Source organism: Vanacampus margaritifer, chromosome 9 (genome assembly GCF_051991255.1).
Source record: "Vanacampus margaritifer isolate UIUO_Vmar chromosome 9, RoL_Vmar_1.0, whole genome shotgun sequence".
Classification (NCBI taxonomy): Eukaryota; Metazoa; Chordata; class Actinopteri; order Syngnathiformes; family Syngnathidae; genus Vanacampus; species Vanacampus margaritifer.
This window is the reverse complement of record NC_135440.1, coordinates 25,470,999-25,495,855: the sequence shown is the minus strand read 5'-3', so window position 1 is coordinate 25,495,855 and position 24,857 is coordinate 25,470,999. Positions and strand designations below refer to the sequence as shown.

The 24,857-nt window shown below is 43.8% G+C and overlaps 4 protein-coding genes across 10 annotated transcripts; 3 read left to right on the top strand and 1 right to left on the bottom strand.

Annotated features, from left to right (window-relative positions):
* The first annotated feature begins 720 nt into the window (after positions 1-720).
* On the top strand, positions 721-6,173 carry tpi1b (triosephosphate isomerase 1b). Its single transcript, XM_077575490.1, has 7 exons — positions 721-974; positions 2,982-3,105; positions 3,195-3,279; positions 3,362-3,494; positions 4,557-4,642; positions 5,445-5,532; positions 5,617-6,173. Exons 1-7 carry the CDS (start codon positions 866-868, stop codon positions 5,733-5,735), a joined length of 744 nt encoding a protein of 247 aa, XP_077431616.1. The 5' UTR covers positions 721-865; the 3' UTR covers positions 5,736-6,173.
* Positions 6,174-6,975: 802 nt separating this feature from the next.
* LOC144057929 (uncharacterized) lies at positions 6,976-8,867 on the top strand. The gene is made up of 2 exons (XM_077575955.1): positions 6,976-7,229; positions 7,308-8,867. The coding sequence occupies exons 1-2, from the start codon at positions 7,067-7,069 to the stop codon at positions 7,937-7,939; spliced, it is 795 nt and encodes a 264-aa protein (XP_077432081.1). The 5' UTR covers positions 6,976-7,066; the 3' UTR covers positions 7,940-8,867.
* A 459-nt stretch (positions 8,868-9,326) lies between these two features.
* LOC144058120 (uncharacterized) lies at positions 9,327-15,342 on the top strand. Of its 4 annotated transcripts, none has more exons than XM_077576371.1 (5): positions 9,327-9,707; positions 10,060-11,273; positions 12,997-13,163; positions 15,074-15,132; positions 15,225-15,342. In XM_077576371.1, the coding sequence occupies exons 1-2, from the start codon at positions 9,542-9,544 to the stop codon at positions 10,635-10,637; spliced, it is 744 nt and encodes a 247-aa protein (XP_077432497.1). In that variant the 5' UTR covers positions 9,327-9,541; the 3' UTR covers positions 10,638-11,273; positions 12,997-13,163; positions 15,074-15,132; positions 15,225-15,342. The 4 variants fall into 4 exon arrangements, with proteins under 4 accessions (XP_077432497.1, XP_077432496.1, XP_077432499.1 ...); XM_077576370.1 differs by having other exon boundaries at positions 15,033-15,132; XM_077576373.1 differs by having other exon boundaries at positions 15,033-15,136; positions 15,225-15,329.
* A 174-nt stretch (positions 15,343-15,516) lies between these two features.
* On the bottom strand, positions 15,517-24,803 carry atn1 (atrophin 1). Of its 4 annotated transcripts, none has more exons than XM_077576367.1 (10): positions 24,571-24,803; positions 23,244-23,355; positions 23,043-23,144; positions 22,705-22,824; positions 19,782-22,540; positions 19,419-19,635; positions 17,490-19,014; positions 17,207-17,374; positions 16,925-17,105; positions 15,517-16,246 (listed from the first exon to the last, which is right to left on the bottom strand). In XM_077576367.1, exons 2-10 carry the CDS (start codon positions 23,268-23,270, stop codon positions 16,213-16,215), a joined length of 5,133 nt encoding a protein of 1,710 aa, XP_077432493.1. In that variant the 5' UTR covers positions 23,271-23,355; positions 24,571-24,803; the 3' UTR covers positions 15,517-16,212. The 4 variants fall into 4 exon arrangements, 3 of the variants coding, with proteins under 3 accessions (XP_077432493.1, XP_077432494.1, XP_077432495.1); XM_077576368.1 differs by having other exon boundaries at positions 17,231-17,374; XR_013295389.1 differs by lacking the exon at positions 15,517-16,246 and having other exon boundaries at positions 16,956-17,105; positions 17,207-17,387.
* Between the last annotated feature and the right edge of the window lie 54 nt (positions 24,804-24,857).

The following is a 24,857-nucleotide window of genomic DNA, read 5'->3' as shown; positions in this document are numbered from 1 at the left end:
AGTTTAATTTTTGTTTGCTTCATGCGGAATAAAATTTGTCTGTATCAGTTCATGGGGTTAATAATTGTATAACACAACAATTGCATACGGGTAATCAACAACACATAGTATGTTACTCTCGCTTCAAGGTGCCGTTGACTCATTAAGTTTAAAATCATGATATTAACATTGTTTTTTTTTTTATGTTCAAGGGCAGACTTGTCTTTCAGGGAAACCTACTAGACAAATATCTAAAGAGTATTTCTGCCGAAAGTAAAACTTAAACGGTGGGGTTTTATAGCATTAATCCCATAGCTAGTGTCATCCAGCGTTTTTTTTTTTTTAAATATGTAAATCGATACCGACGATAACTTTATTATAAATAAATGGTGGTGATTTGAGTAAAAACAAACAAACAAACAAACAGACAAAACACAACAAAACCTACAGCTGTCTGTCATGAGTTAATTCCAAATTGACCAATCGTCGGCTTAAAGAGACAATGGTATATATTTTAAATAAGTACTTTTACAACAGTCGTTAAAGCACGCACGCACACACACGCGCAACACAACGACGTGTACTTCAATGTCGTTTTTAAAATAACTCATCTCGCGTCTGTCTGTCTTTCTGTCTGTCTGTTTGTTTTTCTACAGAGCATTTGAACGTCTCATGACATTCTGCTCCCCGTTCCTCAAACATGGAGGCGCGTTTACGGGCGGTCCGACACAAACCAATCCAGCCGGGCCAGAGGAGGAGTTAACGTCTCCTTATTTTATAAATAGGCCGAACCGCTTGCTCACGTTCGCTCTTCTCCCCTCCCAAGTCAAGTCAGACCTTGGTCGGTTTCATTCGATAGCGAACACACGCACCACCAAACGCCAAAATGAGCAGGAAATTCTTCGTCGGTGGAAACTGGAAGATGAATGGCGACAAGAAGAGCCTCGGCGAGCTCATTCAGTCCATGAACTCCGCCAAGGTGGATCCCAATGTCGGTAAGAAAAGCACAATTGCAGCGTTCAGAAATCATCTAGCTGCACACACCATTACACAGTTTGACTAGAAATCCTTTGCAGAAGGAACAGTGTATGGTAATAGAGATATAAATTTGATTTTGTGTCACGTTAATCGGTCAATCGGAGGGCGTGCGTTTGCGGCGGCACGTAGTCCAGCTTTGCGGCTGCTTGTCGCGGTGCATTCGCGTACACCCGGCCTGCTAAAATGATTATTCACCTTAAAACTAGCCTGTTATACTGTACATACAATATGTGCTCTTTATAGCCAGTTAAATCAATGAAACCAGATCGATTGCCAGGCGCAAACACAACTAATCGTTACTCCTCGAACAAAACGCTAACGTGAAGTGCACTCGTGTCCGATTTTTCCAAATGGGGCTTGAAGGCAACAGTTGGCAGTAACCTCATTTTCCCGCAGGCTTGGAAAGCCAACCACGAGCACTGTGTTTTTAATCACTGCCATTAGCACAATGGAGTTGCCGAGTGAGTGTGTTGAAGCCGGTTTCCGCTGTCTGGTTTACTTTTGTATTATGCAACTATTGTGTGTGGGAGTGTCAATCACATGCCTCATCTGCCCCCCACTAACACACACTCAAAACCCTTGAACTTCGACCCATGTATGCATACGCCCCTCAGTATGCCATCTGAAGCACGCTCTTTACCATCAGCCAGACGTGACCCCTGCAGAATGCGACCCTGTCGATGACCTTTAGCGGTGCTGAACTTTATGCAGAGAATTGACCTTTAGCATTAATGACACGGGGCTGCGTTTTAATATAGATGGCCCCGGCCGGGGCTACAGTTACAATTTGAATACCGGTGTATCAACTTCACTGTACTCTGTGCGACCCGAGCACGTTGTACAGTACTTACTTTGATAAGATTCAACTGTTTGCTTATTTAGAAACACTGGATTCAGATTGTCCTCAAATAATGACATTTGTGACACAATTTATTGATGTGATGGAGAAATCGAAGCAGTTAGCCCAAAATTTCCCTCAAAAGAAACGTCTTTCATCCAGCTACGTGTTTGGGTATGCATATAAGACTACTCTGGTTGATGTACAGCACAATGTATTCTTATAGCACCTACTATAGGAAGAGGAGTCAGGTATCCATATGTGCACTATAGTGGAAAAGTAGACTAATTATAGTGCAATGTATACCAAACAAATTGAATAAAAATACGTTTTTGTGTGCCTGAAATTTCGGCAGAACATTTTGTTTAATTATTGTGATTATGATTTAATATGTGGTTATTTTTTCATAAGGTCCCCTTCCCATGCATTTATTTAACAAACACAATATATTACAATAAACAATGTCTGATTTATGGATTTTTTTAAAATACATGTAGGTTAGGTTTACGCTGAAATAAAGGCAAATGAGTCCATTTATTTTTATTTACACTTTGACTAGCAGTCTTGTGTTCACTATGACAATTTCACAAAATTCTAAAACATGTCTGGCATGGATATAAATCCGGAAGTCACAAGTGGGATGAAATCATTTAAGCAAATCTGTGACTTCATCACTTCACATTTTCGTGTTTTTTAATAAACAATTTGTGGACTGAACTTCTTTAGCACTGAACTTTTCTAAACACGAAACAAATAAATAAATAAAATACACGCGCGTGTGTGTGTGCATATAAAAACAAAGCCTGCGTACGACCCAAAAGCTTTTTCTTTTTTTCAAATTCCAATCTTTGTGATTGGAAAACTACAATAAAAATGTGATTACATGTTCAGAATTAGGATAGATTTATTGTCATTGTGCCACAGGGTGTAATGAAATGGAACAGACACACACCCTGTCCAAGATACTGTTGTTTTAGTGCCCTGTTTTCACAGATGAAAAAAACAACAGGAGGGGGGTGGGGGGGACTAATCTCCTGAAAGGGTCACAGCCCTAATATGGCTGCGAGTGCATAATAATAATAATAATAAAACAAAATCTAAAAGGTGCACTTTACATTTTGTACAGATGTGGTGTGTGGCGCCCCATCCATCTACTTGGACTTTGCCAGGTCCAAACTGGACTCTAAGTTCGGTGTCGCCGCCCAGAACTGCTACAAAGTCGCCAAGGGGGCTTTCACTGGGGAGATCAGGTATGCCCCCCTCCCTAACCATTTTTTTTTTTTTTACCACACAAAAATCTCATGCTTTGAACTCTCCCATGACTTCCATCCGCCCTCAGCCCTGCGATGATCAAGGACTGCGGTGTCCACTGGGTGATCCTGGGACACTCGGAGAGGCGCCATGTCTTCGGCGAGAATGACGAGGTGAGTGAGTGCGTGTTCGCCGCGAAGACGCTCGACGAGAACGCGACTGGCCAATGAGAGCTCGCCCGTCCTTTCTCGCCAGCTCATCGGGCAGAAGACGGCCCACGCGCTGGAGAACGGTCTCGGCGTGATCGCCTGCATCGGCGAGAAGCTGGACGAGAGGGAGGGAGGCATCACCGAGAAGGTCGTCTTTGCGCAGACGAAGGTCATCGCAGGTATGCCCGGCAGTTTTTGTTTAGTTTGACCTCTTACTGTGTGAGTGCTAGAGTTACTATAGTTTAGGAAAAATAACAAAATAAATGAAATGATATTTAAATTAAAATAAAAAAAAGTTAAACTGCATCTTAAGTTTGAAATAAAATTAAAAAAGTTTAACTGCATCTTATGTTTATTTTAAAAAAAAAAAAATAAAATTGCAAAAATTTCGTTTTTGTCAATTAATATCATACATGAGCTTTCAGAGTTTATTTTAAGGGTATTTATTTTGGTATTCCTATACAGAAAATTGAAGGTTTTTACACGCCACATGAAAAAAAAAAATTGTACCAAAACTAATAAAAATTAAATAAAACAAAACATTTTCAAAAAAAATAAAAGCTAACAAACTCGCCCTGGATTTTTTTTTAAAATAACTCAATTTAAAATACAAAAGTCAAACTGAAATAAAAATGACTATAATGACAAATTTAAAAAAATTATATAATCCTGATGAGTGGTTTTATTTCTTAACAAGATTACATGAATGCGCTGAAACACACTTAGATTTATTCAAATGCACTTGAACTTGTAAAAAAAAAAAAAATAATTCTTTAGAGCCCGTTGTCACTCTCTCGCTCGCTAAGTTCTCCGAATAAAAGGCAAAGCTCCAGTTGGGCTCTTACAATCGTAGAAGTAGACTATATGTATGCTTCATATTTTTCAAAAAATCATTTGAGCTCTTAAAGGACTTGATAGGAAAAGTTCCCCAAGTCAGTTCTAGTCACGCTTGAGGAATTTCCCATTTTTCTTAAATGGGGCAAGAGCTCCACATTATTGATTTTGTGTGTGACTTTTCTTTCTTTTTCTTGCTGCAATATGATCAGATACACAAGCACAAATACTATTGTTGGAATTCCGATGGAGTCACTCTTTACCATCCACTGCCTCTCGGCGCACAATGCTGATTGCGGAAACGGCAGCTTGCTGCAATGTGGCGTGATAAACGAGCCCAACTACAATTGTGGCTTAAGTACTTTGGGAATTCTGATCGTCTTATCTAGTGTCTCGTTTTATTCTAGACAACGTCAAGGACTGGAGCAAAGTGGTGCTCGCTTACGAGCCCGTGTGGGCCATCGGCACCGGCAAGACAGCTTCCCCCCAGCAGGTAAATTTTTCCTCGGACGCCACCACTTGCTCAATGGAGCAAAAGTTGCTACTTTGAGTACAGATATTTGTGGTAAAAGTAAATGATGCAAATATTATTATTTTTTTATTTTATTTTTTTTTATAATACACAATCTCAACCACTATTGACTTTACTTTTTTTTTTTTTTTTGTAATGTCATCATCCGCAGAGGCTGAAAAAAAAAAAGTTAAAGTAAAATAGGCCAATACTAAAGAGGGAAATCAAGCCCCCCCCCCAAAAAAAATATTGACAATAATAATACTGGTCTAAATACGGTATTCTGGTTAATATTGTGTTGGTGGAATGAGTTAAGCAGCAAAATCCAGCAGTTTTTATCAATATCAGAAGGCGGCCATTTTGCCACTTGCTGTTGCGTGAAAATGACATCACAGTTTTTCAGGTAACAACCAATCACACCTCATCTTCAGAAAGCAGGTGAGCTGTGATTGGTCGAGCCCTGAGCAACTATGATGTCATCTTCAGTTGACAAGCAAGTGGGCAAAATGGCTGCTCCCTGAGATGGAGAAAAATGGCTGGATTTTGCTGCATAACTCGTATAAGTTCACAAATGTAATGTTAATCAGAATGTCATATTTAGACTAGTGAGGTTACAAATAACATATTGTCAAGACATTTTTAAGGTTGACTCACCCTTTTAAGGCAAAAAAAAAAATTGGGTTTATAAAGTCCTCCTTGGCAGTAGATGGCGCTATATTATGACAGGTTGCCACATCTGCGTTATAATTATTTTGTCATCCCCGCCTGTGTTGCAAATTTCCAGGCTCAGGAGGTTCACGAGAAGCTGAGGGCGTGGCTCAAGACCAACGTGTCGGAGGCCGTGGCCAACTCCGTGAGGATCATCTACGGAGGTCTGTTGCGGAGCGAAAAAACAAACAAACAATCCATCTGACGAGCGTCTCGCGTCCGTCTCATCTCGCGTGCTCTTCTTGTAGGTTCCGTGACTGGCGGCACCTGCAAGGAACTTGGCTCCCAGAAGGATGTGGACGGTTTCCTGGTTGGCGGCGCTTCCCTCAAGCCCGAATTTGTCGAGATTATCAACGCCAAGATGTAGAAAATCTGACGACTCAGCAACTCTGCACTTAGTTATCCCCGTTTTATTTTATTTTTTAAATGAAACATACTTGTGCAATGCTGTCACGCTCTCCTTGTATGTATTTGGGCACGTTTCGTCTTGAGGATACAGGATTGGAGCGGGTTAGCACATGCACTGAAAACTTGTGTGAACTTACCACTTCCACAACGAGCTGTAAAGACTAACCACCACTTCTTTACTTGAAACGGTTCGCAGCCCGTCTTCAATCACATTTCTTATGAGCGCGTGTCTCCCGTGTGTTTCTAATGCTTCGTCTGTGGCTTCCACCTCCCCGTTAGCTGTGCATGAGCCGCGCTCACATTGACGTATCCATTTTGTGCCCGTTCATGTTGTAACGGCCGCTGGTTTTGAGGGTGAAAAGGCTGTAAGGAAACTTAATAAACCAATTAGAGACTGTCTTGGTGTCTTATTTTGCTCCATGAATGTAGTTTGGTGGATTTAGTGTGGCTTCTGAAGACCATAAAAACTGAAGTGGACACTGAAAGCAAAAAGGATTACCACTTCCAAAGAGTGCAAGAATATAGCTTTGTTTGAGCTCAACGACCACTTTGTGACTGCGCTGCGTGAAAACAAACCAAATGACTAAACATTTTATAGTGAAATAAAAGTATCAATTTAGATTTTTAGACAAATTTCCACCTAAAGTATTATTCTTTAAATATTTTATTTTCTAAAAACTTGCTAAGATATTCATGTTTGTCCACCATGTGCTGAAATAAAAGAAAGAAAAAATGAGTTGTAATACATTGCACTTGTAATTAAGAATTCTGACACGACAGCATAATACATGAAGCTCAATCTAAATATTTACTAAAACCATTTGGGTTTTTTTCCCAATTTTTTTTTTATCTACAATTATTAATTCTGAGGACAAGTGCATGATACATGATTGGAATGTATTAATCATTTTTTATTTAATTATATAATTATTCAAAAGTAATACTTTTCGGACCAAAAACCTAAATATTTACCAGTGTAGCTTTAATTTACATTTATTTGTTTAACTATTTAAAATTGATCATTCTCAGGAAAAGCTCCGTAATACATGAGACGACCTAAAAATCTACCAAAATTAAAAAATATACAATGATTTACGTCATTAAAATATAAACCGTCGTGCAGTTGCACCTCCAGTACAGTAGGGGCAGCAGATAAAAACGTACATTTGTACAGACGGAAGCTCATTTCCGTATTTACAAGCGGAGCGTGACGTTCAGGGTCCCGTGAAAAAATACGTCTCGGAGGTGCAAATCTGAGCTTTTTTTCCCTTTCCACTCCAGGCGACCACGATGCTCTCCTTGAAAGCTTTTCTCAACGAGCGGCTGGCGGCCGTGGCGGACGAGATATTTGGCGCCGTCGAGAAAACAATAGACGAGTACAAAGAGGAGCTTTGCCGCGTGAAGGACTTGGAGATCGGCCGCCTCCGAATGCAGCTGAGGCTTCTCAAGTCAGGTCGGTTTCAATGACGTCTATCAATCAAAAGACGTTCTTTGTCCGTTGTTTTTCTTCTAATGTCTTTCTTATAACTAGATGCATGTAGCGGAGCTCAGCTGCAGGAGCACATCCATCATCACCTCCCTCCTCCCCCTCCTCAGAAGCATGAGGAGGCAGCATCAGCAGACATGGAGGCCCCTGAGTCCCAGCCCATCGAGGAAGAAGGCAGCAGCAGCAGCCTGGAGCATCCCAATGATGTCACCCAGGTGAAGAAAGAACCAGAGAGGAGCCTCAGGGAGTTCTGGCTGGGCCACAGTTCAGAACCTCTGGAAGATCTGGAGTCAGACATTAAAGATTTCATGTCCTCGGCGTCGGGCATGAGGGCCAGCCTGCATGAGGCCATCTTGCCTTTTCACCTCTATCACGGCGTCGGCGGCGCCGGCGACGAGGGCAAAGAGAAACCCTACAGCTGCTCGGTTTGCGACAAGCGCTTCGGCAACTGCTCCCACCTGGCCGCTCACATCAGGACGCACACGGGCGAGAGGCCCTACAGGTGTGACATCTGCAGGAAGAGCTTCATCACCACCAGCGCGCTCAACAGACACCAAACCATACACACCGAGGGAAAACACTACGTGTGCATTTACTGCAGCAAGGCCTTCAAATGGATGGAGTCTCTCGGGAGGCATGTGAGAATTGCCCACAAGAGGCCCAATGCGCCTCAATGACCTCAAATGTTGAGCAAAGAAATGTATGTCGTAGTATTTATCATAGTCATAGGTAGCGTTTATTTGGCAGGTGAACTGGTGGTTTGCCGGTTTGCCTCACAGTTCTGAGGTTCTGGGTTTGTGTTCTCCACATCCTCTTGCTTCCTCCCACATTCCCAAAACATTATTATTGAAGACCCTAAATCAGTGATTCTTGGACTTTTTATACTCCCTTAAAAAAAATTGCTTGGCTCCAAGTACCACCATCATGACCCACTTTAAAATGTACTAGAGGTCATATTCCTAAAAGTATATTTAATATTGTTCGGCAATGTTACATTATGCACAGTTTGAACTTTGAACTTCAACACAGCGATTAAATACAGGGGTGCCACGTGGCGGCATAACAAGCAAGCCGTTGGGCAGATAATGAAGAATTCTTACAAAAAAAGAGGCTAAAGCTGTTTATTGCCACTCTTTCTTGAAGTTTACAGTCAAACTAAACATAAAAGGGAGATTTACACGTCAATTTAAAACAACCACACATCTTTGGCTTCTGCTAGCTTAATGCTAACAAACAATGCAAAACCCAGGCTAACAAATAGCATCAATAGTTGTGCGTAGTGCAACAGATATTTGCACACACGGTGCATCAACACTTGTAGACCGATAGCAATCCTTCTTTTGAATTGAAAGTACTTGTGCAGTGTTATCATTCCCATTTGTATGAGTGTGTCCAGTTGTGAGGAAAAATGATTCAAATTAATATCTGTGTCTCCTGTCCTGTGTGTTGACGATGCTGTGACTTTCACCTCCTTGTAGCCTTGCATGAGCCGCGTTCTCATTGGATACTTTTCGAGAGAGGGGCGTGCCCATTACGTGTCTGTGATGTTGATGGATTTTGAGGTTGAGGAAGATGTTAAGAAAATATAATAAACTGTTGAGAGACTGTCGTAGTGTCTTGTTTATCTACGTTAATGCGGTTGCATAAGCCACTCCAAAAAATATTGTACTTAAAGCTACTGAACGTAGAATATTCCATTTCGAATCGCTACTGCCACCTGTTGATGGAAAATAAAACTGCACATACCCTTTGTCACATACACAACACGCACTCGATGTTACATCGGCAGACAGAGCGCGGGAAATTTGAACCCGAATCCATTCCGAAAGCTATTGGCTAGAGGCTTGCAGGAGTACCTATTGTGAACAGCTAAGGTGTTAATATACTAATTAGAAGACATTTCAGTCGTAAATGGAATTCAGTTTTAAAATATTTCACTTTTAATGACAATACCATAACATTCACTAAGCTAAACTAATTTAAGCCTCCATAACATGATGCACAGTTGAAATACTTTATTCTGTGATTCCTTCATGTACAACTAGAGAGAGCTCGTCTCCTACTAGTGGTAATTGTACGACTTTATTTTGTTGTTGTTTTGGAAAATGTTATCCTGCTGTTTCACCTCCGCTCCACTACGGGGCAGAAGACGAGTGTACTTTTCTACCATAGGCACTAGGCAGCTCACTTCCGTGTTTACAAGCGGGGCATGACGTCTTGTTCTCGTGGTAAAATACTGTACCTCATCTAAACTTATATATTTATTTTTGTCCCTCAAAATGCTCTCCTTGAAGACCTTTCTCCACGAGAGGCTTGCGGCACTAGCGGAAGAAATATTTAACGCTGTCGAGAGGACAGTCGATGAGTACACAGAGGAGCTTTGCCGCGTGAAGGACTTGGAGATCGGACGCCTCCGAATGCAGTTGAGTCTCCTTCCTACAAAAGGTCGGTGAAGTTATTTTAGATTTGTGCGTGTTGTTTTGGGGGGAATTATTTTTTTAGTTTCTCTTTTTGGAATGCGGTTTTCAGCTTTTCGGGAAAACTTACGTCTTTATCTTCACTTCTGTGCAAACAATGCAGATTGCTTTTTCCTTCATGCTCCTTTTGAATGTGCATTGCAACAACCCTTGCTAGGTACATGCAATTTTACATTACATTCACATACTGTGGTTGGCCACCTGCTGACACTTTTAGGCAGCTACAAATGACAGCGCTGAACATAGCTGTTAGTTTTTGTTCTAAATGTGGAGGGGAAAAAAACATAATCTGTCTGGTTTAATGTCTTTTGTCCAATTAGATGAGTGTAACGGAGCCCAGCAGCAGGAGTACACCCATCACCACCTCCCTTCTCCTCCTCCCCCTACTCAGAAGCACGAGGAGGCAGCACCAGCCGACATGGAGGAAGGTAGCAGCAGCAACTTGGAGCATTCTTATGATGCTGACCCCCAGGTGAAGAAAGAACCAGCGAGGAGCCTCAGGGAGTTCTGGCTGGGCCATGGCCCGGAGCCTCTAGAGGATCTGGAGTCGGACATGCCTTTGACGTCAGGCGCTGGGCACGACCCCATCTTACCCTTTCACCTTGATCACGGTGACGACGGCAACGAGAAGCCCTACAGCTGCTCGGTTTGCGACAAGCGCTTCAGGAACTGCACACACCTGGCCGCTCACACGAGGACGCACACGGGCGAGAGGCCCTACATTTGTGACATCTGCAGGAAGACCTTCGTCACCACCAGCGCCCTCAACAGACACCAGACCATACATACCGAAGGCAAACGGCATGTGTGCATTTACTGCAATAAAACCTTTAAATGGATGGACTCCCTCGGGAGGCATATGAGAATTGCCCACAAGAGATCGGACTCCCCTCAATGACAAGAATGTGATTTGTGGGAAACTTTGTAGCTATAAAGTACTGCAATACAGAGAGACCATATAAATACATTTATTTTAATTGTTTTATTCCCAGTACAAACAAACTAAATAAACAAATTGAAAAAAGAGTTTCACGATGATGCTACGGAAGGTAATTATAAAACTTCACACTACTGCTACTTTAACACAGTGGCATATATATTTTTTGCTCTCAAGTCGACTCAACAATATTTATAGAGCACTTTAAAACAACCGCCGCTGCATACAAAGTGCTCAAGACTATTAAAACAATAAATATAAAAATACATCAGTATCATTAAAACTGTACATTTTTGACTATCTTGTAATTCTGAAACACTTATTTAGTGCAATAAATACAGATGAATAATAATTTTCATCAGGACTGAATTTAGATTTATATGATAGCGATTCTGTGGTTTGTATTCTTTGGTTTAGGCTGCCTCTTGTCTCCTGAACTGATGCTGTTTCCGCGCAATCCTGTAGGGGGCAGCAGTGGCGCGTCGTCGTTAATGTGTGGTATTTGTTTAGAAACGAATAAATCAATTTGAGCTTGAGCTTCATTTCCTGGACGACCAACTTATTGGAATCAATCGAACATTTTAAAATAGAAATGACGTAAGTTGACCTCTTAATCGATAAGAAAGGACACAAAAAAAAGGTTAAAAGCCTCTGTTTGTATCATGTCCATTTTGCACAAAAAGATAGATTTACTGTAAATTGCTAGCTACTAATTAGCTTATTATGTACCCAGACAAGTTTGTAGATACACTTATATATATATATATATATATATATGTATATATATATATATATATATATATGTATATATATATATATATATATATATATATATATATATATATATATATGTATATGTTAGTTTGTTTTTAAAGTTACCCTCTGAGTAAATTCTCAACCCCTCAAAAATTTTCTGAAAGGCACACCTGCAGACTGATCATGAGATTTCACAAGAGTGGCATCACCACAAAATTTTATACGTTATTATACTGTATATGCGCTGTAAAAAAAAAAGAAAGAAAAAAGGCTTGGCCAAACTACAATAAAATAAAAAGAAAACAGCATTTTTCTTTTTTTCCCCTGCCAAAAGCGTTGTGTACACGTTATACATAGTGTGTGAGTGAGTACCATTCTTTTTTTGGTGTGTTTTCTGTACACGATTAACATGCTTCAGTGATTTAAATACACAAAATGTTTTGTTTATTCAATGAAAAAAAATCTATACGTTGAATAGCACATTCTGTTTCATATAAGTCACTGTATATGTAAAGTACACGAACAGCATGATAATCGAAATTTTTTTATTTCAATTTTTAGAATATTCTCTTCTGTACTAACAGCTCTCTTTTACTTCTCCTATTCTGACTTTTCCACACATGACTTCATAAATTTTCTTAAAGAAATAATGAGAACGGCATTGAGGTGTGTAGTCCAGGCCAGTGTTCCAAGTTTGTGTACAACAAGGCGTGCGTACATTAGTTTGTGTGGTTGTACGGTAGGCACATATTTCATCGTATTTACCAATCCTTTTTATTCTTCCATCTGGATATGCGTTTAAGAGTTCTGGCTGGCTGTTATTGTGAAGTGAGGAGGGAAACACCTTTTACTGACGACTTGCCAGGGATGGTGCAATAGCGCCCAGACAAAAACAAATTAAACAAATAGCTAATGCTAGAGACTGTCACATTGGAAAGGGAACGTTTTTGTTTTCTCTTTTTCATACTTGGAAAATCCACATGAAAAAAAGTGAAAATTAGTTTTCTTCAGAAGATTCTGTTTACCAGATGTGACCTCATCTGGTCATTTAACAGTTGTTGCACCATTTTGTTCCTCAGCGGGTGTCAGTGAATTACTTTAGCCTCAAACAAGCTGTCAATGACAACTTCAGGCCTTCTAGGATCTGCACATTAATTGACAACTATGACATTATTGTGTGTCATTTGTTGGAAAATACAATGCATGCATTTGTGGGTGGGTAGGAGGGTTTCGCAAATGGCACTTTTTATGTGGGAAAAAAAAGCACAGTATGTCTTCTTTAAGCACTACACTGAAAAAACAACAACACAAAACTGTTTGTTTTTATTCATTGTAATTCTTTGTATTCATTTTCATTGTTACAATAAATAATAACCATTTCTTCATTTATTTTCTTATTCAATCTATCTAATGGCCATTATTATTATTTTTTTGTTTTTATGTATTTCTTTTTTTTATTCCGTAAACCCTTAGGCCTCCCAAGTCAGACACTATTTTTCTACCCTTAAACCTTACATTATTATTTTAACCATCCCATCCCTAAAATCATTGCATCATTTTGCAGGTGAGAAAATCTCCAGACAAGCGTCTGTCGCAGCTCCTCAGGCAGGCCGAGAGCCCTCGTCTTGCTGCTTGAGATGTCCTCCAACGCTTACAAGGTGATCCTCCGGGATCATCTTCACCGCAATGGAGTGGAGTGGCTGAGAGAGAACGACCCACTCAGCTGTTTCTGTGAGTTGCCTCCTGAAGATGAATGCGATGTAGCCGCTGCCGCTTGTTCACCGCCTCTCAACGCAACACGTGTGTGTGACTGTGACGGGACTAGAAAATGACAGCCAGCCTCAAGTCTCATCTCCAGGCCGGTGGGGCAAACATGTGCCTGCGGAGAAAACGCGCGGTAGAGTTAAGCTTTGGTGGCCTCGGGGCGACCTTTATTGACTTTGACAGCTCCTCCAGGAGGCAAGACATGACTGTGGAGTTGTTACGTCAGCTCAAGAATGCGGGCGGCCAAGTGTTCTTCACATCACATCAAACATGTCAACACAGTGACAACATAACATGTGGACCGTTTAGGGACTCGCTACATCCCAGGCTCACATTTATCTGAATGTGCCATCTTAACACAAGCTTCGATATTTATTTTTTATTTTTTTAGCTGATTGTAAAATTTATAGTAAATTTAATTTAGAGTTTCTGAGAAATGCTCATTTTTTATTGTAAACGTTTATTGTGTCTCGATATCACAAAGTGGCGGCAAAGCTCTTGCACCAGAGAGGATTATATAAATATTATTATGCATCTAGCATGTACATATTACTGAGTTACATATTCGGGAGTATTCTGTAGTTCAATTATTCCACACATAACCACCTTCCCATGAGGCTCATCGATAGTATTAGTTAGCATGCTAACACAAACTGCTAGCTGCATCGGAAGAAAAGCATCATACTTTCACTTTTGACTGTGAATGAGGTGCGTTCAAGGCTCACGAACAAAATAGGACATCTCATAGAGGGAAACACCAACATAAGACAAACGTGAACATGTTTGTATTGTATTTTTTAGATAAAATATTCTTTAAATAATTAATGATTTAAAAAAATGTCAAAGTCCAAATTTTTAAATTGTCAGAAAAAGAGAGAGGAAAGGTAGATGAAAAAGTTTTAAAATTACCTACAAATGTCTGAAAAGTGACCGTTGGAAGACAAAGGAAGAGAAGCAGAAAATTACCCTAAAATTTCATGAAATAACAAAAATGTCACAGAATTAACTTTTTTTAAAAAGTCAGAAAATAATTGCCAAAAAGTCAGAAAATTCATTTATTGAAAAGACATAAAAGAAAACGTTTAAAATGTAATTTTAAAATGTCCAAAAACAAAAGAAGAAATCCTGAAAATTACCATAATTACCGTCAGAAAATGTATAGCAAAAAAGGCAGAAAAAAATCCAAAAGTGGAAGACGAATCAAATGAATCTCAAAGTATTTGATGCGGTATATTTTTCTGTTATGGTGCAACTCTAATTAGCTCTTGGGCCTTCAGTACATTAAACTAACATTAGCGCATGTTCTTTCATCATAATGTTCAAATGTTTTGCAGCTCCAGGCTGCTGACCCCTTTTACTAGACTAATACTTTGTCCTGAGCACGAAAACAATGAAAAGGTGAGCTTTTCTGCCAATAGCAAAAAAAAACAACAGAGAAGCAATTGAATTGAATTTAGTACAACGGGCACTCTCAGGTTTGGTCGTCGTTCAAGCTCACCTTTCACAACGTCCTTAGCCTTCCTCACAAAGGACTGATGAAGCGCTAAGAATATCACACGCAGATGTGATGTCATCAGATGGAGGACAATCCGATTCTTATACATTACATTGACACACTTCGTCAAGGTGACTTTTAATGACACGCTAGCTGGAAACCAACCGCATGCCTTCCATGTTGTATCCTACCCCGAGCCTGCGCTTGAGATCAGCCTATCCATCATCATCTGAGATTTTATTGCATTTTTCAGGCCTTTTAACCTTAGCAGACAACGGGTAGCGTATATCATGATCACAAAAAGAGAAGATCGTAGTTTGTTCTGCCACATATCCCTGCAGTGTGTGAAGGCCTCGTTCAGTGATCCGTGTCCATTTTGAAGGAGGTTCCTTTGGCCGGACGTGGCGAGAAAACACATCACCGCGCCGAGCCTTCAGCACAGTCCGTAAATCACACTCTCGCGGCTCCTCCTCCTCTCTCCTCCATTTTCCCCCTTTTTTCTTTTCATTTTTTTTTTTTTTTTTTTTTTACAGTTCACTATGGAATGCCAGCTCTACAGGGCGGCTGCTGTTCAATGGAGCAACTCAACTCCCTTGCCTCACACTCATCCCATGTGTCTCCTATTAGCCACACTCGCCAAGAGAGAGGAGGGGTTCGACTGGTGGTGGTGGTGGGGGGGAGACAGAGGGAGTGCAGAAGGGGGAGGGGGAGGCGCATGAGGAATTTGATATGCTTTGTGCATGAGTGACTTGTATAAAACAAAGACGGCGGCTAATAGACTCAATGTAAAGGAGTGCGTGGGACACACGTGCGCAAGTAAAAACATAGCAAAAAAGAGATAATTTATTTCCAGATTTTTTTTTCCGCTTTCGTTTGCATCTTGTTTCACAAGGTCAATTTAAAATAAAAATCAAGATTGACAGTCATACCATGAAAATGTAAAAAAATAATACAAATAATATGTACTGTATATATAATTATATCATTATCAACAAACAGACGACATAATAATAATAATAATAATAATAATAACAATACTGTTGTAAACAGAACATTAAAAGGCTGGTCTCATGCATATAGAACCCTCAGGTACAAATGAGGGCTTTTTTTTATTTTTTTATTTTTTAACTAAAATGAAGAACCAAAAGTTCCACCAGATCCGAATAATTTCCTAAAGCTACATGCAATGACATTAAAAAGACTCATGTACACATTCCGTCCGGCATCAAGTATTTTACACATAACTCATTCTATTGCCGCCCATATCTAATTCATATACTGTACAGAACACAATACAAAACAGGACTGAAGTTCAAGAACACAATGCAGGAAAAGAGTCTGGAACTTCAACGGGGTGCACTTGACAGGGACGGATTGTCAATTCCTCCCGTCCGGCTTTGTTGTCAGTCTTTGTCTCGTCATAGTTTTTAGTGCTTTTATTTTCCTTTGTTTTGTTTAAAGTTTGCACACATTCTCCCTTTTTTTTCCCCCCTCCGCGCCACTCCTTCTTGGGTCCCTCCCTCACAGGGTCTTGTCACTCTCTTTCTTCAGGTGACTGAAGGGTCAAAGGAGAAAATATATTCATTTTAAAGTCAGGACTTTTACATGTTGCGAGCTTTCGCTTCACGCAATTTAAATCTTCACTTCAAATCGCACAAAAAAAAGAGAGTACTTTTTAAAGCATTGTTTTAAAAATTGCCTGTGATAGAGAAACTTAGCTACGGTGATTCTCAAAATGCGGTACAATAGCCACTAGTGGTACGTGGGCTCCCTCTAATGGTACGCAAAAGAATCACTGTATTAGATGTTCAAACTGCGTAATGTCAATGTTCATCTTTTAGAACTTTTTTTTATGTTTAATTTTGATGTTTAAATAAATTAAGTACAGTTTTAATGCTCATTAATTCAAGTGCAGTCTAGTGGTTAAACTGCATAATGTTGCAGTGGCTTACACTAGCCTGCTGTATTTTAGTGTTGGCCATAATAGTGGTACTTGGACAGCTAAGTATATATATATTTTTTTTTTGGTGTTATTTGGTGTAAAAAGTTTGAGAACCACTGTATCTAGCAGCTGTATCCTCAAGCAGAATTCTCTCTAACTCGCTGGCAGGCTAACTTTACAGCTAACACAGGTTCGTCAGGTAGCGTTCCTACAATGGCAAGTAGTATATTTGGATTATGTCAGGATTTGTAGAAACTGGCCTTAGTTTGATCATAAGCACAAATAACACACCTGTAGTACTCGTCCTGGGTGAGGGAGTGGTGGTGATGGTGGTGAATCCACTGTTGTTCCAGGGCCAGTCTCTGGATCTGCAGCTCTGCGCTCTGGGCCTGCTGCATGGCCTGGAGCTGATGGGCTGCCGACATGGGACCAGTGAGGGAGGACGGTTGGGGCATGTCACGGAAAGGAGCACCTGGGAGAAGTGCCCCGGATTGGGAAATCATCAGCATCACCGCCGAAACATTATCTATGAACTCTAAGGACTGTTTTGAGAGTAAAAAAGTGAGCGAGTACATGGACGAGGAGTCTTCTCCTCACCAAACAGCTGTTGGCGAAGCACCTCGCTGTCAGTGAGGGGGTGAGCCAGGATGGGGGTGCCTATTGTCGCTCCTGGGTAAGGAAGTCGCGCCAAAGGAGACCCTGACGCCAGCGGGTCCATCAGGGGGTGAACCCCGCCCGCCGCTAGATGCCAATGATGTAATAGGAAATAAAGGAGATATTTAATAGGAGCCAAAGAAACAGCAAACACTGACAATAGAGATTATATAAAGGTAGCATAGTTAGTCGCAGTTGGTACCTGTGTCTTGTTGGTGCAGGTGAAGGTGCGAGTGGATGTGGGAATGCTGGTGATGGTGGGGCGTCACATTCAGCATCTGGACACGACTCATATTTTCTCCTCCACTTCCTCCACCTGTTCCTCCTCCGTTTGTGTTGCCTCCTCCTGTTCCTCCTCCTCCACTTCCTCCCCTTTCTCTCTCCCTCTCTCGCTCACGCTCCCTGTCCGCAAAGGCTGGCAATGCCGCTCTGTCCCGTTCCCTTTCCCGCTCCCGTTCTCCACTGCGGTCTCGCTCAAAGGATGTCGGTGACCGAGCGGGAGGTGGGTAAGACTCGGAAGTAGCTGGGGCTGACGGTTGATGAGAGGATAGGGAACTCGGAAAAGAAGAATTGGGGACTGGTTGATGAATTGAGGTGGCGTTGGAGGTTGGCGGAGCAGGTGGAGGAGGTGGAGCCGCTGGAGGTGCAGCAGGGGCTGCAGGGGGAGGGGCGGCAAGAGGTGGAGCAGATGAAGGGTGAGAAGGGTGCGAAGGTGGTAGGAGTGACGGAGGAGGTGGATTGGACAGAGACTGGGGGGCAGGAGGGTTTGGAGGTCGAGTTACTGGGGCCAGTGTCGGGTTCGGAAGGTGTGGTGGCCCGGTTGGAGCTGGGGGAGGAGGAGTGCAATAGAGTGACACCTCATTAGCTCCTGCTCCACCTCCCCCAAGGAGCAATGAGTGGGCATGTGCATGGGTATGGGCATTGGCGTGGGAATGAGCATGAGCATGGGCATGGGCATGGGCATGAGCAAGGGCAAGAGCTGCAGGATCATGCATGGACCCAGGTGGGTAGACCCGTTCATCACTCTTAAACTCAAATCCTGGTTTCATGCGATCCCGGTGAGCAGCAACCGCATGAGGAAAGCCAACTCCTCCTAACCCTGAAGACCCCATTCCTCCAGGTACTGGTCCTCCTCCTACCCCAGGGTGGCCTCCAATACCTGGTCCGCCTTCCAGGCTGCCACCATACAGAAAGCCCAAAATGGCTGCAGCTGTTGCAGCATCTGTAGGTAGGTGATGTGGATGGCCCATTGCATGATTTTGGAATTGGGGAAGAAAGAATGAAGGATGGACATGAGGATGACCGTGATGAATTTGAGCGTGATGTGCTTGGGCCCGACTTGCTGCCCCGAGGGGAGACATTGCATGAGGGCGAGCATACTCGCTAAGGGTTCTTAGAGCTGGGGTGTCTGGACCAAGATAAGGACCTCCTATACCAATTCCCAGAGCACCCTGAGGGCCCCCCACTACTGCTGATGCCCCTGCCATGGATGGAAGAAGAAGAGAATGTGGGATAGAGTGAGAGAGGCTGGGATGGAGGTGGTGTGTCGGAGTAAGGTGAGCATGTGGATGTGATGGATGATGCTGAACGTGATGTGAAGGGTGGCCGCCCAGGTTTCCCGGGCAGGAGGAAGACGACGAAGGATCGAGGATGATGGAGGACGAAGAGGGAAAGAAGAGGGAGGATCCCTGGCGAGCCGCTGCATTGGCATTGGCATCTTTTTGTTGCTATAGAGAGAACAAAATAAGATCTTGTTAACCCCATTGTGAAATCCCATGAATCTGGTGTCACTGTCTTCCTCTTGCTATGTTGTGCTACTGTATCTAAACCTCCAATAAAGACATAATGTATCACTTTGTGCTTTTAACATGCATCTCTATCCATGGCCATCCGACCAGTCGCCATGTTGGGACAAAGAGTGAAAACAGGCTTTAAACTATATAGATTTATTTGTAAATATCAATGCTTTATGACATTGTGTATAATGTGCAAAAAAATATTGTTGTTGTAAATCTTGCTACTTATCATCAAAAGCTGAGGGGGAACATAAACAGAATATTAGCGACAAGTAAATCCCCATTCTGACATTCTTTCTTAGACCTGAACAAACATGACAGGTTTTTGAGCTTACCTGTAGATGGCGGTCCAGCTCCCTCTCCCTCTCCCGCTCCCTTTCTCGTTCTCTCTCTTTTTCTCTTATGTCTCTGGCACGTTGCTCAACCTCCCTCCGAGCTCTTTCTATCACCTCATTCCTCTTCTTCCACAATTTGGAGCCGTCCAATGGAACAAAGAGGACATCGCTGCGGGCACAGGAGTTGCCGCTACCACGGTCAAGAACTTTGTGAAACCTGGACAAGTGACACATCGATATAGTACATCGTTAATTTAACTACTCAAAGTCAATACCTCGGTCATTGCGATCTGTCTTTATCTAAAACTGAAGTGGGAGACAAATAACAAAAGGAAACACTGACAAATGACATTTTGACGTTACCTTGCTGACTGGCTAGCGTGGATAGGAATGTCTACAGGCTTTGGTTCAGGAGATGGACTTCTCAACACTGGTGGTGGACTTTCACTCTCTTCCCTGTCTTCTAGCGGCTCCTCTTTAATGACAGGTGTTGGGGGCGGGCCAGAATCTGAATGGCTGTCTCCACCGGGATGCGATAAGTTAGGGGCAGGTGTTGTAACACTGTTAGTGAGCGGTGGGGGGCCCTTAGAGACATTCTGAGGTGATTGGGAGTTAGTATTGCTGTTAGTGGGCGTGCCACTGTTGCTATTGCTGTTCGCCAGGCTATTGCCACTGCTTCCGTTGGAGTGGTATGTTCCACTGAAGGTAGGGTGGCTGTTCAAGGTGCCATGCAAAGAGGAAGGGCGGCATCCAGGGGAACAGCTGGAAGAAACACCAGGCCCAGAAAGTGACATGTTGGGTGCGGAGGCGGATCCAGGAGGAAATGACGAGAAGCCTGCTATCTGATTAGTCGATGGGCTGGGTAGCGGTGATACATGGGTTGGAGGAGTCTGGGCAGATGACTGGTAGTGTTGGGGGCGAACATTGGGTGCCATACCTGGTGGGAGTTGCTGGGTATGAGAAGATTGGGATGGGGGTAATGGAGGTTGAGGTGGCGGGGGAGGATAGGTAGCATTTGGAGGGTGTCCGTGACTGGTCGAGGAGGATGGAGAGAGAGCAGGAGGTTGATTTGGACCTCCACGGTTTTGGTATAGTGTAGACTCTCGCAGGCTTGACTCTCTCTCTCTTTCTCTTGGTGCAGACTGGTAATGGGGATGAGAAGGGTGAGGATTTTGGATTCCAACAGGCCCTGAAAACTCTCTTACGAGATTAGAAGTAGCGCCAGGTGGGCTGAGATAATCTCTATTAGTTCCAGTGGAGGGAGGTCCCCCTGCATTGAACTCTTTCCCACCAGTGGGAGGATACTCTCTGTGAAAAGGGTCAGAGGCAGAGGAAGGGGTTTGTGCCTGGTCCATGGGAGGAGGAAACTCCCGACTGGCTAAGTTTGTGGGATGTGAGTGTGGGGGCAGGGACGAATGAGCTGGATGGATATTGTTGTTTTGGGGTGATGCCGGTGGGTCGCGGTTTAGCATGGGGTTCACAGGTAGTCCACTATTTGAACTTGGGTGGTTTCCTTGGGAGATTGAGTTGTTGCTTGGGTTGCAGTTTCCACCAACTTCTCTTGTTTGTCCTCCAAACTCACCCCATCTGCCTCTATCTTTGTCTCTTGGATGCCCCCCTCCAGCTCCGTTTGAGCCAAAGTCTCTACTCTGGTTTTGGTTTGGCATGGAAAACTCTCTTCCTGTATCACGTTCCCTGTCTTGCTCTCTGTCACGGAAAGCTGGAGCAAAGTCTTTTCTATCAGAAGGTCCATCCCTTCCAGAGCCTTGGAACTCCCGGTTCTGACCCACGGACAGACCTGAAAACTCCCTGCCTTGGATGCTATTTGGGCCACCGCTATTACCCCCACTAGTAGTGTTGCTGTTGTTACCTATGGGAGCAGAAAACTCCCTGTTAAGCTCCCTCGCTACACACTCACCCCTCACTCCCCTCTCCCTGTCTCCTGGGGGCCCCCTCTCTCTGTCCCCTCCCCCTCCAGCATACCTGGGAAGGTACTCCCTGTGGGGGTGAGGGTGCGGATGGGGGAGGTAAGAGGCGTGTCGAGAGGAAGGAGGGTTGTAAACAGAGGGAAGTTGCTGTTGCTGCACTGGGGGCTGATGCTGGTGTGGGTGATGGTTGCCAGGGTAACGGGTGTATCCCCAACTCCCCTGGCAACCAGTTGCTGTGCCACCTTGCCAGCTGGGGGAGCTGTAATGATGTGGGTGGGTGTTGGTTTGAGTTTGGGGTTGTGATTGGGATTGTGGCTGGGGCCCAGTCTGCAAAAGAGAAGGAGGCGTGGACTGGGCCTTGTCCTGGTGCTTATCTGCTTTTTCCATTTTGTCTCTTTCTATTTTAACCTCAGGGGGAAGATTTTGTCCCCCAAGCTCCAGCGGTTTTAGGGCAGGTGGAGGAGGAAGAGGCGGGGGCAAAGAGTGGGGAATGCCGGGGCTGTTATGGGAAAAATCTCCACCTGCGGCAGATGTCTTTGTCACACATTGTGTGTTGGCTTTGGAATTCATTCTATTGCCACTCGGCACTGCATCAGTGCCTGTTGGTCCACCATACTCCGCTTTAGACATTAGTTTGGAGTCCAGGGAGAAATACGACTTCCTCCCACCAGTGCTGTCATTTGAAGAAGAATCCCCAGCGCCACGAACCGAGGAATTGAGCCCAGAGGAGGGGCAAGGATGGATAGGCTTAAGTGCACAGTCCTCAATTCGTGCATCTGTATCCATCTTTTGTTCGTCTCCACAGGGATCCTCCCCTCTCCGCTCCCGTAGCGTCCTTCTGTCCTCTATGGACACGCTTCCCGCTCCTCCATCTTTACTTCTCTCCCGTTCCCTCTCTCCTTGCTTTGGTGAGTCTGGGCCCTCAGAATCAGAGTCGAGGCTACCCAGGGGGGAAGCGGAGAGACTCGGGGATGAGGAACGATTGTCCTGGTCGATGTCCCGCCCGCTGCTCAAGCTGCTGCTGCTATTCGCCAGGCTCCCGACAACTGAACTCCTGCTGCCCTGGGATTGGCCATCCTCATTGTCACTCTCGCGGGATTGGCTGGCCACAGAGGTGGGAGGCGGGACAGCAGAGGGAGCCAAGCTGTCAGCGGTGTGTGTTGATGTTGGAGGGTTCGGGGTGGCTGCCGAATCCTGACAAGAAAAGATCATTTGTGGATCAAGTTTTAAAAAAAAAAATCAATGTTGTGAAAGGATCTATTGCCAGAGCATATTTCTGCATGGCAAAAATAACTCCCTGTTGGCCAGACACATGAATTATTTCCAGCTTTATATAACTGATGAAACGTAAGACAAACCTGAACTTTCTGCCTTTTTGCGGGAGACACAAGTTCCTCCCCCTCGCTCTCTGATGAATCATGGCCTTGTGATCTGCGACTGAAGCGATTCCCAGCCAGTTCCTCACCGCCACCTCTTGGCTACAACGATACAATACTTTGAATTCTTCCATTATGCGTTTTGAATACCTAACGTCTGTGTTTAGACCATTTCATGTACATGCCTATACATCATACATGCATCCTCACAGATGTATAAGTTATAAATGGACTATGGAACATCACTAACTTTTCAAGGGTGCCGATCTGTACTAATATGCACACGTGGAATACGCTTGAAAACAAAGAGGGTGTAATACCGTCTGCCTATCGTTGCGCTCAGGGCGAGTGGGGCTGGCATGAGGGCGTCGACCCCTCCTCTCCTCGCTCGCTCCCCGCCGCCGCCCACTGCGTATGGGCACCTGCAAGGCCAGAACAAGGTGTTGAAACCGGATGTGGTGAAGGCGAGTAGTCCAGTTATTAACTTCTTAAGTAAATATTTGCATGTGCTTTGCGCGTACCGATTCCTTGTGCGTCCGTGTTTTCATGATTTCTTCTTTATAGCGTCCATTTTACTACACACGCCATTTTATGGACTGAATTGGTTGCTCAACTGTTAGACCAGGGGAAAACCTGAAAAGGATCATAAACAAAAGAAGGCCTTGTTGGGTTTTTGGACTCAAATGCTGATTTTCAAGACAGAATCACAAGGGGATACCTTGGTCACTCGCAAAATAGAATTGCACACCACGTGTGCCGAGGAAGAATTTGCGCCATTGTGTTTAAACATGTAATTTACAACTGCAAAAGCCTTGTTTCAGCATTTGAATTCCCAGCATGTCCACACCAACGCCACTGCTTTTCACTGCTGCTCTAAACCGTCACACGCCGGCCAAAAACCTACTGGCACACATCGAAGGCCCTGGTGGTTTGGCCACCAAAGAACACTTGGTATTAGGCGTGCGTACACGCAGGCGTGCATGCCTTTCGGTCACACTGTCCGGCAAATGGAAGCCACTCCCCCTACCACCCTGCTGTCTCTCCTTCACCACAACATCCCTAACCCTCAGCCACTTGTGGTTAACCCTGGTTATGACTGGCAAGCATCACATGCTCATTTCCCGCTGCGAGAATAGTCGTTTGTGAGCAAAAAAAAAGAAAAGAAAAGATGGCCGCATCCATTCATTCATGCCACGGTGAAAAACGGCCGATGTATTTTGAATGAGGGATATAAATAGTGTGCCCTGCCAAATGGGGAAACTGTCATTTTTAGCTGGCGTGCGTGTGTACAAACACCGTCCGCTGCAGCGGCAGCGCTACACATGACTGTGCATTAATTATTAGTGCATGCTGCAGTGACTTAAGTCGATGAGACCCACACAATCAAAAAAAAAAGATGGGAACACACGTGTTTATGGGCCCACTCTGCACTAATAAGATGCATGATGCATGATACAGGTGGCAACTGGCTGCCCTGACATTGGCCACACTGGTCATGAACTTGCAAAAAAATACAGTAATGATCCCACTGCAGTGTAATTGATACACACGCATGCAAAGGCAGCTCACCAGGAGCACCACATGCATTGATGAGAGGATAGAGAATGGCGGAATAATTGCATCGAGCACCGGCTCCCCCTCTTCATTTTTTTTTTTTTCTTTGCTTTGCTTTGCAGGAATGTGGTCGTCATCTTGAACGCAGCACTGGGATGACAATAAGGCACAATAGAAAAGGGGGGGTGGGGGGGGCAATGATGGTGGTGTAGATTCCAAAACACACAGCATAAGCATGCATTATATTGCACCCCCATGCCCCCCCCCCCTACCTCCTCCCTTAATTGTGCTTACCTTTAATATCCAGCGATGCGTGCTGCTGCCGCCGCTGCTTCTCTCACTCCCCCTTTTTCCTTCCTCGCCCTCCTTTTTGTCGCCTTTTCTCGCAACGCGCGTCGCCTCATGTTGCACACATACACAAAAAAAGAAGCAGCAGCAGCACCCGGGCGATAGCAACAATGCGGCTGAAATCTTCTTGGTAGCGGCGTGGAAAAAACTGAACTGTACAAATTGATGCGTATGTGCGCTCGCCTCTTCCCCACCCCCTTTTTTTTTTTTGCCTTGGCCCCCCTCCTCTTCCC

Excerpts from the sequence above, each read along its gene's own strand:
- tpi1b (XM_077575490.1), top strand. The coding sequence starts at position 866 with ATGAGCAGGAAATTCTTCGTCGGTGGAAACTGGAAGATGAATGGCGAC. Across the intron at positions 975-2,981 it reads CAAGGTGGATCCCAATGTCG|ATGTGGTGTGTGGCGCCCCA; the intron begins GTAAGAAAAGCA and ends CATTTTGTACAG. Across the intron at positions 3,106-3,194 it reads GCTTTCACTGGGGAGATCAG|CCCTGCGATGATCAAGGACT; the intron begins GTATGCCCCCCT and ends ATCCGCCCTCAG.
- LOC144057929 (XM_077575955.1), top strand. The coding sequence starts at position 7,067 with ATGCTCTCCTTGAAAGCTTTTCTCAACGAGCGGCTGGCGGCCGTGGCG. Across the intron at positions 7,230-7,307 it reads GCTGAGGCTTCTCAAGTCAG|ATGCATGTAGCGGAGCTCAG; the intron begins GTCGGTTTCAAT and ends TCTTATAACTAG.
- LOC144058120 (XM_077576371.1), top strand. The coding sequence starts at position 9,542 with ATGCTCTCCTTGAAGACCTTTCTCCACGAGAGGCTTGCGGCACTAGCG. Across the intron at positions 9,708-10,059 it reads GAGTCTCCTTCCTACAAAAG|ATGAGTGTAACGGAGCCCAG; the intron begins GTCGGTGAAGTT and ends TTGTCCAATTAG.
- atn1 (XM_077576367.1), bottom strand. The coding sequence starts at position 23,270 with ATGAAAACACGGACGCACAAGGAATCG. Across the intron at positions 22,825-23,042 it reads AGCGCAACGATAGGCAGACG|CCAAGAGGTGGCGGTGAGGA; the intron begins GTATTACACCCT and ends GTATCGTTGTAG. Across the intron at positions 19,015-19,418 it reads AGCTGGACCGCCATCTACAG|CAACAAAAAGATGCCAATGC; the intron begins GTAAGCTCAAAA and ends TTCTCTCTATAG.